A 15214-nucleotide genomic window follows, 5' to 3' on the forward strand; every position below is an offset into this window, starting at 1 on the left:
AGACCTAAAGCAATCGAGGAAGGTGACTGGGTACTTGTTTATGACAATAGTTTGGATAATCAACATAGTACTTTTCAGAAATTTTCAAAACGTTGGTTTGGACCATATGTAGTAACAATTGTTCATGATAATGCGACTTACTCATTATGGGAGTTAGATGGTACAAAATTGAAAATATTAATTGCAGGGAAGCGAGTAAAAATATTTAAACAAAGACATGCGGAGATGAATATGGAAGACCTTAATGAAGGTATAGAGATTCCGCAATAAGAGATTGAAAGTGATTTGGATAATGAAGGTGACGAAGACGAACTGGACAAAGACGTAGAGAATATATTCTAAATCAAACAACAATTGGGTAAATTGGTGCATAGCGGAGGATGCACACGTTCAGAGGGGGTGGATGTTGTGTTGTAACACGAGTATACCATGAAAATATAAAGAAAAGGGACTTTTATTAATATTCAGTTACCTCGAATATTGGGAGCAACAACCAATTTCAGTGCAAATACTGAGTGGCCAGGTTTAGTCAACCCGTTATAGTTAGCTGGGGCATACTGAAATGCTCCGTTCGATTCCAAGAATGGGAGTCAGAAGGAGGCGAAAGGACCAATTCAACCACGAGTGAGCCTGGTTTGAAGAGCCAATTGGATCCAATTTCAAGACATCCAATCCGGATCCTCTTACCGAATATGAGACCTGACTTGGTCAGGCAACCCAATTGGGCCCAATTGAGGGAACATCCAGGTCTTACTACGGGCTTCTTAGCCAATCTGACGTGAAGGACCAATGCGGTCCAATTACAAGAATATTCAGGTCTTAATATGGGCCTCTTAGCCAATATGAGACCTGAATTGGTCGGGCGACTCAATGTTGTCCCGATTACGGGGCTCCGATTCTGTTTCAAGCTATCTTGTTCTCTGTGCCATTTTAGGAAACGTTGTTTTCAGTAAAAGGATCTCTTAAAGGTAAAAACAGAGGAGAGAACTCTGACGGCGGAGCCAATTTCGGATCCAAGACGGAAGATTGAAGAAATTCAAAGGCTAGGATTTGAAAGAGGGGAGAATTAGGGTTAAAGGGGAGGATAGGTTAAGAAATAGAAAGGAGGGGAGAGAATAAGTTTTTGAGAAGGATCGGAGAGCTACCTTCATGCTTAGGGAAGGGAAAAAAAGACAGAGAATTGGGTTTTTTTTTTTCTTCATAGGGTTTTGAGAAGACTGAGGCAATCGTTGCTGAATAGTTGAAGTGTTGTAATGGTGAATCGGGATTTTTAATGAAGTGGGTTTGATTACTCTTGACTGTTTTGTGAAATCGAAGTTACGTCTGTGATTGAAGAATTAAAAGGGTATCTATAAGATTGAGTATACGGAGTGAATGAAATTTATTGGGTTAATCTAACGAGACAGTCAGTGGATACAAGATCGTGAGTATAAAGCGGTATCGAAGATTAGCAGTTTGGGTTGTTCGGGGTTCTCTGTAACGTCTAAAGACCTACCAGTTGGGGCAAAAAGGACTTCGGCAAGCAGTCAAAGGACATTCGTATAGATTTACGATATATTCTTGCAGTCGTTTATATTCCAACAGTCAAAAACTGATAGACTGCTTGAATATTAGCGAATCTCCATACTACCTTCTACAGCCAGACGTCCGGCGCATTCTCGAGCAAGAAAGCACGTAATATGACAGCGAAAGATGAGCTTTTCCACAAAACTACCCAAGAGCAAGCCTAGTAGAAAACCCCGAATAGAGAAATTCTTATTCATTGGAGCAAGAGCGTTTATAAGATCGTCCAAGGAAGGCACATCATTTGTCATTTATGTCGCTCCAACTACCAGGGAGAAGATCTCGACAACAAGTATACCTGAGCAATATAAGGATTTTAAAGACGTATTTTAAAAGAAGAATGCCGACATGCTACCGGAACATGGACCATATGATTGCGCCATAGAATTACAGGAAGGAGCACAACCGCCTTTTGGTCCAATCTACAATCTATCGCAGATGGAGTTGGCAGAATTGCGGAAGTACATCGACGAGAATCTAGCCAAGAACTTCATCCGTCATTCAAAATTGTCAGCTGGAGCAAGCATCTTATTTGTAAAGAAGAAAGATGGCTTGTTGCAGATGTGCGTGGACTTTCGAGGCCTCAACAAGGTAACAAAGAAGAATCGTTATTTGTTACCCTTGATTTTTGGTCTCTTAGAACAACTTAGACGTGCAAGGATCTTTACAAAAATTGATCTAAGAGGAGCTTACAACCTTGTACAAATTAAGGAAGGAGATGAGTAGAAGACAGCGTTCCGTACAAGGTATGGCCATTTTGAGTATAATGTCATGCCATTTGGTCTTACCAATGTTCCAGCGATCTTTCAACATTTGATGAATGACATTTTCCGAGAGCACCTTGATGATTTTGTTGTCATCTATTTGGATTATATTTTGATATTCTCCAAAAATGAGGAAGAGTATGAAAAGCACGTTCATTTGGTCTTGGAGAAATTACACGAGCGAGGACTATATGCCAAGTTGGAGAAGTGTTTATTTCACCAAATAGAGATGGAGTTTCTGGGATTTGTTGAGACTATGAAAGGCTTGAAGATAGATCCCAAGAAGGTGAAAGCAATCGTGTCCTGGGAGGTTCCGAAGATGGTTAGAGATGTACAATTCTTTCTTGGTTTTACCAACTTCTATCGGATCTTTATCAAGAATTATTCTCAAGTTGCTGCTCTTCTCACTCGGTTGACATGCAAGGATAAGCTGGAATGGAGACCTCTAGCAGAGAAGGCGTTTCAAGACCTGAAGACCGCATTTACTATGACTCCAATCTTAGTACATCTAGACTTTATAAATTCCTTTTATTTAGAAACTCATGCTTCGGATTTTGCTTTGGAAGCTGTACTTTCACAAATGGGAGAAGACAAGAAGCTCCATCCGGTTGCATTATATTCTCAAAAGTTCTCTGCTGCTGAAATCAATTATAAAATCCACGATAAGGAATTTCTTGCTATAGTGGATTCTTTCCAAGAATGGCGTCACTTTCTTGAAGGAGCTGTACACCTAGTGACCGTTGTCGTATTACGTGCTTTCCTGCTTGAGAACATGCCAGGCGACTGGCTGTAGAAGGTAGTATGGAGATTCGCCGATACTCAAGCACTCTATCAGTTTTGACTGCTAGAATATAAACGACTGCAACAATGTACCATAAATCTATATGGATGCTCTTCGACTGCTTGTCGAAGTCCTTTTTGCCCTAGCCAGTAGGTCTCTAGATGTTACAGAGAACCCCGAACAACCCAAACTGTTAATCTTCAATACCGCTTTGTACTTACGATCTTGTATCTACTGATTGTTTTGTTAGATTAATCCAATAAATTTCATTCACTCCGCATACTCAATCCTATAGACACCCTTTTAATCCTTCAATCACAGACGTAACTCAATTTCACAAAACAGTCAAGAGTATTCAAACCCACTTCATTAAAAATCTCGATTCACCATTACAATACTGACTTCAGCAGCGATTGCCTCAGTCTTCCCAAAACTCTACGAAGAAGAAAAATCCAAATTCTCTGTCTTTCCTTCCCCGACCCAAAGCATGAAGCTCCTCTCTCTAATCCCCTTGATCTTCAAAAACCTCCAATGAAAACCGAACTAGTAACCTTGCAAAAGCTTGAAAACTAGCTCCCCCCGATTCCCAGAGAAAAAAAAAAAAAAAAACCCCTTTCAAAACTATATCCCCCCTAACCTTATCCTCTGAATTTCTTCAATCTTTTGTCTTTGATCCGAAATTGGCTCCCATCGTCAAGCTTTGATCCGAAATTGGCTCTCACCGTCAGAGCTTTCTCCTCCGTTTTTACCTTTAAGAAATCCATTTACCGAAAACAACGTTCTCTGAAACGGCACAGAGAACAGGACAGCTTGAAACAGAATCGAACCCCGTAATCGGGTCCACATTGAGTCGCCCGACCAATTCAGGTCTCATATTGGGAAAGATGCCCGTAGTAACCTGGATGTTTACATAATTGGGTCAAATTGGTCCTCACGTCAGATTGGCTAAGACCTGTAGTAAGACCTGGATTTTCCGTAATTAGATTGCATTAGGTTGATCGGCCAATTCAGGTCTCATATTGGATAAGAGTCCAGTAGTAACCTGGATTGGATTCTCGAAATTGGATCCAATTGGCTCTTCGAACCCGTCGTGTGAATTGGTCCTTCTCTTCCTACTGACTCCTGTTATTGGAATTGAATGGAGCATTTCAGTATGCCCCGGCTAACTGCAACGGGGTGACTGAACCTGGCCACTCAGTATTTGTACAGCAGTTGGTCGTTGCTCCCAATATTCAAGGTAACTGAATATTAATAAAGTTCCCTTTTCTTTTTATTTTCACTATATACTCGTGTTACAACACGACACCGTATACACAGATCACAAGAATTTGGAGTATTTCATGTCGACTCGAGTTCTAAATCGACGTCAAGCTCGGTGGAGTATGTTGCTATCTAGGTTCGATTTTATTATCACTTATCGACTTGGAAAGTAGCAAGGACTATCTGATGCCTTATTAAGGAGATCGTATCTTGTACCAAAGATTGGAGAAGCAGCGTTTGATCAAGAATGTATGACATTGTTGAAGCCAGAGCAATTTCAGCTTTGCGCTACTATTGTGCCAATTGATGCTGACTTCTTGAATCAGGTACGTGCCATGACCATTGAAGATTCAGTAGCCATTGATATTAAGCAGCATACCAATGACGACAAATTCAAGGTGGAGGGAGATCTTTTATACTTTGAAGAGCGGTTATATATCCCAAATCTCGAGATTTTTAGTGGCCCCAAATGTAGAAGGATGTGAAAGATTTTGTCCTCTCCTACGACATCTGTTCAAGATCCAAGAATCCTCCGCATTGCCCTTATGGACTCCTACAGCCATTGTCGATTCCACATCGACCATGGTCTTCAATTTCCATGGACTTTATCATGGACTTGCCATCATCGAACTCATTTGACAGCAACTTTGTCGTGGTAGATAGGCTTACAATGATGGCGTACTTTGATTCTTGTAAGAAGACATCGTCTAGTGAAGTCACAGCAAGGCTCTTTCTCGATAATGTGTATCGATATCATGGACTATCAGATGATATCGTATCAGATCGAGGAACCCAGTTTGTATCAAAGTTTTGGAGATCTCTCTTTGAGATACTGGAGGTGGATATCAAGCTTTCTTTGGCTTTTCATCCTCAAATTGACAGCAAAACGGAATGGGTGAACCAAGTCTCGAAACAATACTTATGATGCAACATCAATTATCAGCAAGACGATTGGACCACATATCTGCCGCTAGCTGAGTTTGCATATAACAACACCCTCCATACGTCGACTCAATACACACCATTCTTTTCCAACTATGGGTATCATCCAAAGCTTGATTTATTGAGTCCATCAACAAATAACAATCCAGTAGCTGAAGGATTTGCGAAACAACTATCAGAGCTTCAAAATACGTTGAAGCTTCAATTACAATCCGCTCAAGAATCCTACAAGGCGTCTGCAGATAGATTTCAGAATCAAGCACCTACTTTCAAAATTGGAGATAAAACATGGCTTCTTTGATGGAATATCAAGACCAAGTGACCATGTGATAAGTTGGACTATCAAAGATTGGGACCATTTATCATCCAAAAGCAAATCAATCCAATGGCATATCGTCTGGAATTACCGGCTTCTATGAAGGTACATCCAGTCTTTCATGTTTCTCTGTTGGAACCTTATTGAGAGTCGTCTTTTCCTGAAAGAGTGCAATGTCCACCACCTAGTATTGAGATCAAGAACCACGAGGAATACGAGGTTGAAAAGGTGCTGGATTCACGGTGAAGGTGGGGCAAGTTGGAGTATCTTGTTCATTGGTGCGGCTACGACATTAATGAGCAAACATGGGAGCCAGCTGAAAATCTCGCCAATGCACCGCAAAAGGTACAGGAGTTTCATCAACAACATCTTCATAAACCTAAGCCGGTTTGACGATAGCTTCTTTTTGAAGCTTGCTCACCCAAGAATATAAGAAAGAAGGAAAGCACCACCAAAATTCGTAGTTGATGTAGTTATTTTCTCCAAGATAAAATAGAATTTTTTCAGTAGCCATAGTTTGGTCTTCTGATATGGATAGCCAAGAGATAGATACTATGCCAGTCAGATTATCTCAACCGACTAGCTCACGAAGGCGACCCCGAGATGAAGAACTGCCTATACCACGACGACGACGGAGGATACCGAGTAACCGATCACTGGTGATTGTATTTGAGTCTGAGCCTGCTTACGATGGTCAGCTAGAAGGCGTATTTTCAGGACAATTTCACAATGAAGATACGGAAGTTCATGCTTGGTCAGAAGTTGAAAGAGTGGGCCACTACCATTGGCTTCAAGGGCCGATAAACCACTTGCCTCGTGAACAACAGTTGGAATTTATAGCAAATGTTATGTGACAAATCTTCATTTTCTTGCGTTGGTACTGATTAACAACAACATTGCTTCTCAGAGACCTCGAAGCTAAAGGAGGGGGTGATATTAGGGACATAGTCCTTAGAACCTTCTAGAGACAAGTTTCCAGAACCTTCTAGAAGCAAGTCTCTGGAACCTTCTAGAAGCTTCTTAGTTGGTAGAAGATGTTAGAAACATAGTCCTTAGAACCTTCTAGAGATAAGTTTCTAGAACCTTCTAGAAGCAAGTCTCTGGAACCTTCTAGAAGCTTCCTAGTTGGTAGAAGTTGCTTGAGAAGCTTCCTAAATAGGAGTATATATTGGAATCGAGGTTGAAGAGTTCTTTAGTCTCGACAACACATCTCTTGGAGCTCTAGCTCACCTCTCTGGTGTTGTTCTTGTATTCATTTGATTAATCTAGTTCTTGCCAATTCTTCTTGAACTTCTTGTTAGATCTCGAGTTTGTATTTCTGTGTCCGTGACAATAAAAATCTAGTGAACACACTATGGATTATACTCATTTCACATATTTTGTATTGTTCTTTCTTTTGTTCTTGTTTATTGGATCTTCCTCTTCACACTACCAATTACAAGAAATTCTTAATTTATGTCATCTTGTAATTTGGATTGAGAGAGAAATTTATCGTTACTTTTTCAACAAGACTTGACTTGATTTAAAGCTTTGACAAGATTACGGCTTTTAATTAGGTGAGAGGAGGTTTGTTGCCATTAAAATATTATGTATTTACATCTGATTTTTCTTATATGATTTTAAATCTTATTGTTTAAGTTTGGAGATGAATTTTGGATGAAGAATTAAAAATGATGTATTAATGAATATTAGATAAATATTAAAACTTTTGGATGTAATACTTGAATAAATTTGTTAATTTAGAGGAATAAATTTTATAGATAAAACATTAAGATGACATCTATTATATCATTGAATGAATGTAGATTGAATGAATTTAGATTAGATAAATTTATTAATCTTATTTAATTTAAAGATTACTAATTTAAATTGGACTATAATAATTTGTGATTGATCAAGGCTCATTAGTTTATATTAATTTGTGTAACATTTTTAAAACATCTAATTGAGTGCACTTAATTTTTTTCACAATATATAACTACTTTTTTAGGCTATTTTTAAATAAATGTTAATACCATGGACAACAATATAATAGCAATAATACAACTTAGTAGTAATAACAAGAAGTTTATTTAAATGACATATCATCAATGGCATCTGATATGCAATAATATAATACATAATACTTAATAAAAACTTATCAATCTTAGAAAACAAGCATTAGATTTTTATTTTATTTTATTTTATTTTATTTTTTAAAATATAAATTATATTTGCTTGTGATATAACATCGAAAACAATTCTTTTGGTCACAGTGCCTCAAATAAACAATATTAGAAGTAGCAAGGCAACTAAACACCAAGAAGTACTAGTAGAACCCTTTACAAACAATTATAAGTTAATTCTAATTAAAGTATGCTTAGTAGAAAAAAAAAGGTGGAAATGTTCATCACCAATCTATAATGCCAACTTATTGCTCTTTTATAACCAATAATTATAACTAATACTATTATGTAAAACATATTTTTTAACAAAAAAAAAAAAAAAAAATCAGTTTGTTTTATTATTTGATATTAATTTATTTTTTAAAAATATTTTACAGTATTAGTTTGTTTATTCTATGCAACTTGATGTGGCTTATATATTAATTAACTTGTGTTTTTATGGTCTACATTGTTGTATGAAACTTTACTTTTAACTTATATTCTATATCTTACCTTCTATGGTTGTTTACTTCTTAAATAGAAGTTTAGCATCATATTTTTTTATTTTTACAACATATAATTTTTTTTTTTTAAAATAAAGAAGAGTATATGAAATTTTTTTAAATAACTATTTTAAAATAATATTCTTTTTTTACTTAAAAGAATAATATTCTAAATTATTTGGTACCATAGTTTGTTATCTTAGCTTAAATAAGGGACACCAAATTTAATCTAAAATAAATTTGATATTTATAAGAAAAATATATGATAATTCTAAGATTATTTGTAAAGCATGGATAAATAATAAAATGCAAGTTTAGATTAATATCTTGATATGATTATATTAAAATATTTCATATATATATATATATATATATAATTTTAATAAAGAATAAAGATTAATGGCTTTCTTTACAAGTAAAATAAATTTATAAAATTTTCTTATGTATTAATTGTGTTTATTAATTGTTTTCAATACTCTTCAAGTTGATCGTGTTGTTATTTGTTTTTACATCTAAGAAATCATTTAATAAAATTAATAATCCTTATTTATATTAATAATCCTTATTTATATAATAGAATTATATATTTTGTTAACTAAATAACTTATGTTCCAAAAACCTTTTTACTTGTTAAATTCAATAAATTTATTGTCATATAATTAACACAACAATTATGGTGTTAATATAAAAAATATTTTAAAATATAAAATATATTATCAATCTCAAATTTAGGAAATTTTTAAATTGATCCAATCATTTTGTTTAATCAACCCACCCATCCTAACCATCAAAAAAATTCTCCATTGTCAGATTTGCATTGATTAAAAATCAATGAAAAAATGGTTAGATTAGTGATAATGGTTTACTAATGATAATGGGTGGGTTGATTTGATAATTGCCTGGGTCAATTTAATAATTTCCTCGATTTATCACCTGTATACATATATATATATATATATATATAAATTCAAATCAAGAAAGACAATAAACTATTACCACAATTCAAAGTATTTGTAAGACTAATATATAAGTGTGACTTTTCTCGAATTTTCTGGAAAGATGTGATGATCATTACATTACTACTGTATCTTTGTTATGATAACATAATTGTTTCCAAATATACTTCCTCAATACATATACTACTTGGCAATTAAACTTTACAAATTGGTGTACAAAACTCTAAACTAGGTAGACATTGTGATACTACTCAAAATTAATTTCATTAAAACTATTTATTCTGCTGGTTCATTGTGATTACATTTGGACCAAGAATGGGATCTTCACTTGTAATCCCAAATCAGAACGGACGCGTTACTAGATATCTGTGCCAAGCTGCAAGCAATCATGAAATCGCAAACGATTAGCCTGAGCATCATTAATGTGAAATTACCAAAGGAACGCCAGAACTATTCGTAAAAGAGAGTAAAAACTGAATGAATTAATTACTGGCAAGGCATAGAAGTGCATGACTTTTATTAGTGCGTGGACACGCGGAAGCAGATTGCAACTGCAATGACCCAAGGCTACTCCATCCCAACGAGACCTAATAATCTCTACTAAGATGGCTGAAACCAAAGCCGCAAGGATATTTCGATATCCCGTCTACAGTGGGACGTTCATAATATTGTCGTGATATTAGGTCATGCTAAATCCTTACGTGAATCGGTATGAATTGGATACATTAATCTAAAGGTATTGTACAGATTACATCTCATTTCCCGCATGTCTGCTAACTCTAGGCAGTAGAGACGAATCTGGAAATATCCTCAAGCCCACCCTCTTTGTAATGACTGGCCAATTGCTCCCGCACGTCATCCCATGTGCACTCCACTGCAGCAAGGTCCAACAAAACGCCTGCTTGGTCTACCGCCACCTGTGCCAACAGCAGCTCAATACTTCTTTTCATACCGAGAAATGGACGATGAGCTATTTGACTTCGTAATCAGCATCTTTCATGAAATATCCAATTTATCCTCGACGGTGATAGAAACTTTCAAAAGAAACGAATTAAAGGAGGAATCGACGATTGCAACTAACCTGTTCTAAACTCTTGCCTTTGAGAAGGTCTTCCTGACGGCCCTCATCGGAGGCCCGTTCTCGCATCAATTTTATTTGCGACTCGCCGCAGTTTGCAATGCGAGCAACATCTGCGTAACTGGACCCCAATGTCCACCACGGTGACCGAAGAGCACATCGGGCAGCATCTCTGGCCTCCTTCTTGCGCCCCACCTACAGACAGAAACTTACGTTCAAAAAACATCTTGCTCATGATCAAGCCATAGAATCTTCCCCCTACAGTAAGGTTCCAATTCATCTACAGCGCGTCATGTATATTTTCGTCATATATGCATACACTCATGCTGATTTAGGTCTATCAAGACTTAGGATATGTGCCATTCTACTACATAAACCTTTCAAAAGGCAAGAACCTTTCGTGGTGCAACGTAAAGCCCGCTGCGAAAGTTCATCCCTGACGACGCCCCATAATAAATTCAGTTCTGAAGCAAATCTTCGCCATCGGCTACTAAACTCTTCATCGCAGATGTAGAATTCAAGAGGAAATAGGTAGAATAATCCCATGTTCATAAGCAAGTAGTTGCATTTTAAGTTTTAGGCTCTTCAAGAATGGCATCTACACTTCGGAATAATGACACAGTCTCCACCTCCAATAGTGCACACAATTCATAATGCGATACATAGGGTTGATAAATAATTGAAATAATAAAAAGTGATCCGCAGAGGTCCTCGATGCAGGTCTGTGGCGCGGATCGGTAAATTCACAACAATCATGCCATCGATAATTGAAAAAAATCCGAAGCAAGTAACACTATCACTAATTGGATTATGATGAGTGAGAACACCGACCTTAAGCATGAGCTCAGCATTGAATACATAAGGCCGACCAAATCCTGGGAAGTGCCTCTTGCTTGCGTAATACTCCCCTGTCACAAGAGCAGAAATATTATCACCTTTCTCTAGATGCCGCAGAGCAAGCCGCTCGAATACGTCAGGGAAGTGTCCCACATTTTTCATTAAGTAAGCATCCATGCTGCTCATTTTCGACGCTTTAAATTCGCCAAGGCGGTACAACGACCTCCCGACCGACCCTGCGCTTTCCGAAATTCGGCCAGAGCTTTCCGCCACATCCTCCTCCACCAAAGCCCTGTGAATATACTCCTCAGGACTTTTCGCCAGCAATAAAATGCCATGGCGCTGCACACGCACTACAGGCACATTCACGGAACTCCCCGGCGTCGGCCAGCGCAGGAGGGCCGTCATATCGCCATCCTGCGACACCGTGAGCGGAACTGCAAGCGGAATGATCCCTTTCCGCTGGTAGGGCGACACAACACTCTCCCCCTTGGCTTGCAGCACATTCAGCAGCGCCTGCAGCGACGCCGGCGGCTCCAGCGCGGCGACCTCCTTCAAAAATACCGAGTGATCCGAGGCCGTAGCTTCGGAGCTAAAATTCTTAATCCAACCACGGCAGACATCGCTTGCACCGATCCTGTGCAGCGGCAATCCACCGCCTGACACAGACAAGGATGCGACTCGCTGCATCAATCTAATCGGCTTCATTGCTACTGCTCCGATTCGGCCCTAAACCTTGAAAAACAAAAAACCTCGGCAACATTTTGCAAAACGATGGCTCTTCCTCTGATCGATCAACCGCCGAAACCTTGAGGCTACTTCTAGTTGGAGCTTTGCAGGCTTTGGACGGTGGTTATGAACGAATGACCCTGTTCGTTCAGGTTTATCATTCGTTCGTGGCGCTGTTGGTGGTGGGTCAGCACCTTCTGTTTAAATTATAAATAGTGTGGAAGCTCATGAAAGCTCGTATGTTCTTGTATATAAAATGGATGTGAATTTAGTGATTGCTTATAATATTTATTCTTAAAAAATTTTGGACATGGTTTTGAAATGTCAACAAAGTCTTGGTTTTTTCATGTCAGAATAGAAGTTGGTTTTATATATATTGAAATAAGTTAGAGATACATATATAAGCACATTTGTTTTTTTTCTGAACATATAATTTATGATTTGGATAATATATTAAGGAATTTATATTTATATGTGATATTTTATAAAATATCATTGATATATTCAATGTTGTGATTCTAACAATTTTTAGCTCATTAGAATAAAACATCATATATCTTTAGGATTAATAAAAATTTGTAACAATCTAATAGGTGAGATTTAAATATTAATAATTCAAAATTAGGTGATCTAAATTACTAAGGCAATAAATCTCTTTTATTCAAGGATATAAATTTAGACAAAGTTTTAAAAATACTACACACTCTTATATTATTAAAAAAAAATAAAAAATAAAGAAAAGATAAATTTAAGATAGAAAACAAAACTAGAATGGATATTTGTCAAGGACATGAATTTTGAGAAAAGAAATCTTTAATATACTTTTTTCACACTCAAAAGAATTAGAAAATCACTCAAAAATGATATGGTATTAAACTAGAATGGCTATTGCTAAAGATAAGAAGACTAGAAAGGCATTGACAAGAGTGAAAAAGACTTCACTCTTGCCTCCATATATACTCTTAATTAGGAGTTATAAAACCTCCAAATGTATTGATTTTACAAGACATGTATCTTAACTTACAAGGTAAGTTTTCTATATGTGCGCCACATAGTTAGCTTGTTCTGCAAGCTATTAACATGTAATTATCTATTGACCAAGTTTCTAGCCTATCAATCAATGACAAATACATGTAAAGTCAAAGCGATATCTATGAAGCTTCTAGAATGCTTCTATATAAGATATTATGAGATAAATTTATTTTTAGCTACTTCTACTTAATCATATAGTATGATTGTCGTTTTACTTATTCTACAATTCCTTCTAAAATAAACATGTATAGGAGAATTCGAACTTAGGGAAAGACTAAGCGCATGAGTTTCACTTGTTAGGATCACACAATTAACTATATTCCGAACCACTAAAACACTAAAAAATACTACAATGCTTCCTCCCAGTAACAATACTCCTTCATCAACTGATAACCATAATGTGCAACCCTGCACTCTCAAAAGACCGCTCAAAACTCAATAAATTCCATCCAACACTAGAAATAATAGACTTCACTCCAACCAATCTGAATTCAGAGAATTCTTGTAATCACAGACTTCCTTTGTCGAAACACACACATACAACTCTCAATAAACAACAATCATAATCTTCCATCCATAATCAATCTTCCAATAACTTCTCATATAATTCAATCACTCAGTACTCAAATTACATAATCAATAACTCATAAATCAATCTCTAATTTATTCCACAGATTCACTTCTCAGTATTCAGAAACTATCCATTACTCTTCAACAACAAAGAAAACAAAAAAAATAAAGAGGAAGCACCAAGCTTAACCTTGGCTCATGACTATCACAGTCTCGCCCTCCAACAAACTTCTACAACTCCTTTATAATTGCTACTGATTTCAAGATTCTAACCGAAATCCTATAGTTAACCGCTTTTAATAACTAAATCAACCATCCGTCCTCCTGAACTAACTATTCTATGGACTATTAGTTTATTTTACCAATATCTTACAAAAACAAACTAATATCTATTCTACATAGTCCCACTCCTATCTGTGTAGTGTCCTCGCAAATACACAATGGATACCTATCTACAAACTACTTAACAAAACTCTACAAAATTATTAATTTCTCTGATCCACCCAATTAAACATTTGCTACATTATTGAATTTAGGTTCCACCGATTCTGGTTCTAAATTCAAATTTTTCTCCTCCTCCAATCCGTCCATCGACTCCTTCATCAACTGGTTTGAGAGATCTTCATTATACTCACCCAATTCATGGACTTGAGCCTCTAGTTTCAAGTTCTGGGCATCCCGAAGTTCCAATTGATGCTGTTGCTGACTCATCCATTCTGAAACATCTTCAATTGAGACTTGTGATTGGCTTCTCACTATTAACTCTTTTGTCAATTTTGCCACCTCAGCTTATAAAAATTCAATTTCAGACCTCAACTTCTGTATTTTATATCTGGATTGGTCACTCAATGCTTCTTTCTCTTTCATCAATAACTTTGCCTCATCTCCTTACACCTGCAACTGACATTTGAGTTTCTCCCGTTCCAAATCTTATGTCTTGCGATTTTAGATCAATTCGTTTTGTTGTCCTTCCACAATCCGTAAGATGTGTTCATTTTCTTTCGTCTAAGATTCATATTGGTGAACCCATTTCCATTCCAATACCAGCTTGAATTCCTCAATTTCATTTATCATCCGTTCTTGCTCTTCAATTCTTTGGTTTTGCTCTAATATCACCTTCTTAATGTCCTCTAAATCTCGTTTGCTACTGCCCTCTACGTCCAATGCTCGCACCATACAATGTATTTGTGAAATGTGCTTCAATAAAGCATTCTTAAGAAGTATTCCTTCGGGCAATCGATCTTATGGAAATACCAACTAATTAATATCCATCAAAATTGGGGTTTCATTCTCTTCCTCCACCGCTAAACAAATTAGAATCCGTTTTGATTCAATAACTCGAACGATTCCTTGTGCCACTGTACGACTTGATTCCCCAATTTCGTGTATTACATCCGCTGTATTAACATTTTGTGCCAACAAATTTCATTCTCTCTGAGGAGGCACTAGCACTAATACATGACTTTCTTCTACTGGCGATGTTTGATGCAATGTGTGCGCAATCACAGAATACACATAATTAGAACAAAACAAATAAGTGAATTTTTCCAATTTCCACTTGGTTCCTATCTCCGCATGAATACAAGTAGCTACATATGCTACCCAGTTAAACACCATCCCTTCTAATGCCCCTACTGCTGCATACAATAACCGTTTGGACATATATGTGGGGTGTCGGTACAATTCTAACCGCCTCACCACAAAACAGAACCATTCCACGAGTTCTGGTGAAATTGCCT

The 15214-nt window shown here is 36.8% G+C and overlaps 1 protein-coding gene across 2 annotated transcripts; it reads right to left on the bottom strand.

Moving 5' to 3' along the window:
• Window positions 1-9320: 9320 nt before the first annotated feature.
• LOC112290225 (protein IN CHLOROPLAST ATPASE BIOGENESIS, chloroplastic) lies at window positions 9321-11957 on the bottom strand. Of its 2 annotated transcripts, XM_073538009.2 has the most exons (4): window positions 11139-11957; window positions 10311-10502; window positions 10050-10146; window positions 9321-9605 (listed from the first exon to the last, which is right to left on the bottom strand). In XM_073538009.2, the coding sequence occupies exons 1-4, from the start codon at window positions 11850-11852 to the stop codon at window positions 9571-9573; spliced, it is 1038 nt and encodes a 345-aa protein (XP_073394110.1). In that variant the 5' UTR covers window positions 11853-11957; the 3' UTR covers window positions 9321-9570. The 2 variants fall into 2 exon arrangements, with proteins under 2 accessions (XP_073394110.1, XP_024392075.1); XM_024536307.3 differs by lacking the exon at window positions 9321-9605 and having other exon boundaries at window positions 9716-10146.
• Window positions 11958-15214: the final 3257 nt, after the last annotated feature.

This window comes from Physcomitrium patens, chromosome 13 (assembly GCF_059467195.1).
Source record: "Physcomitrium patens ecotype Gransden chromosome 13, ASM5946719v1, whole genome shotgun sequence".
NCBI classification, from domain to species: Eukaryota; Viridiplantae; Streptophyta; class Bryopsida; order Funariales; family Funariaceae; genus Physcomitrium; species Physcomitrium patens.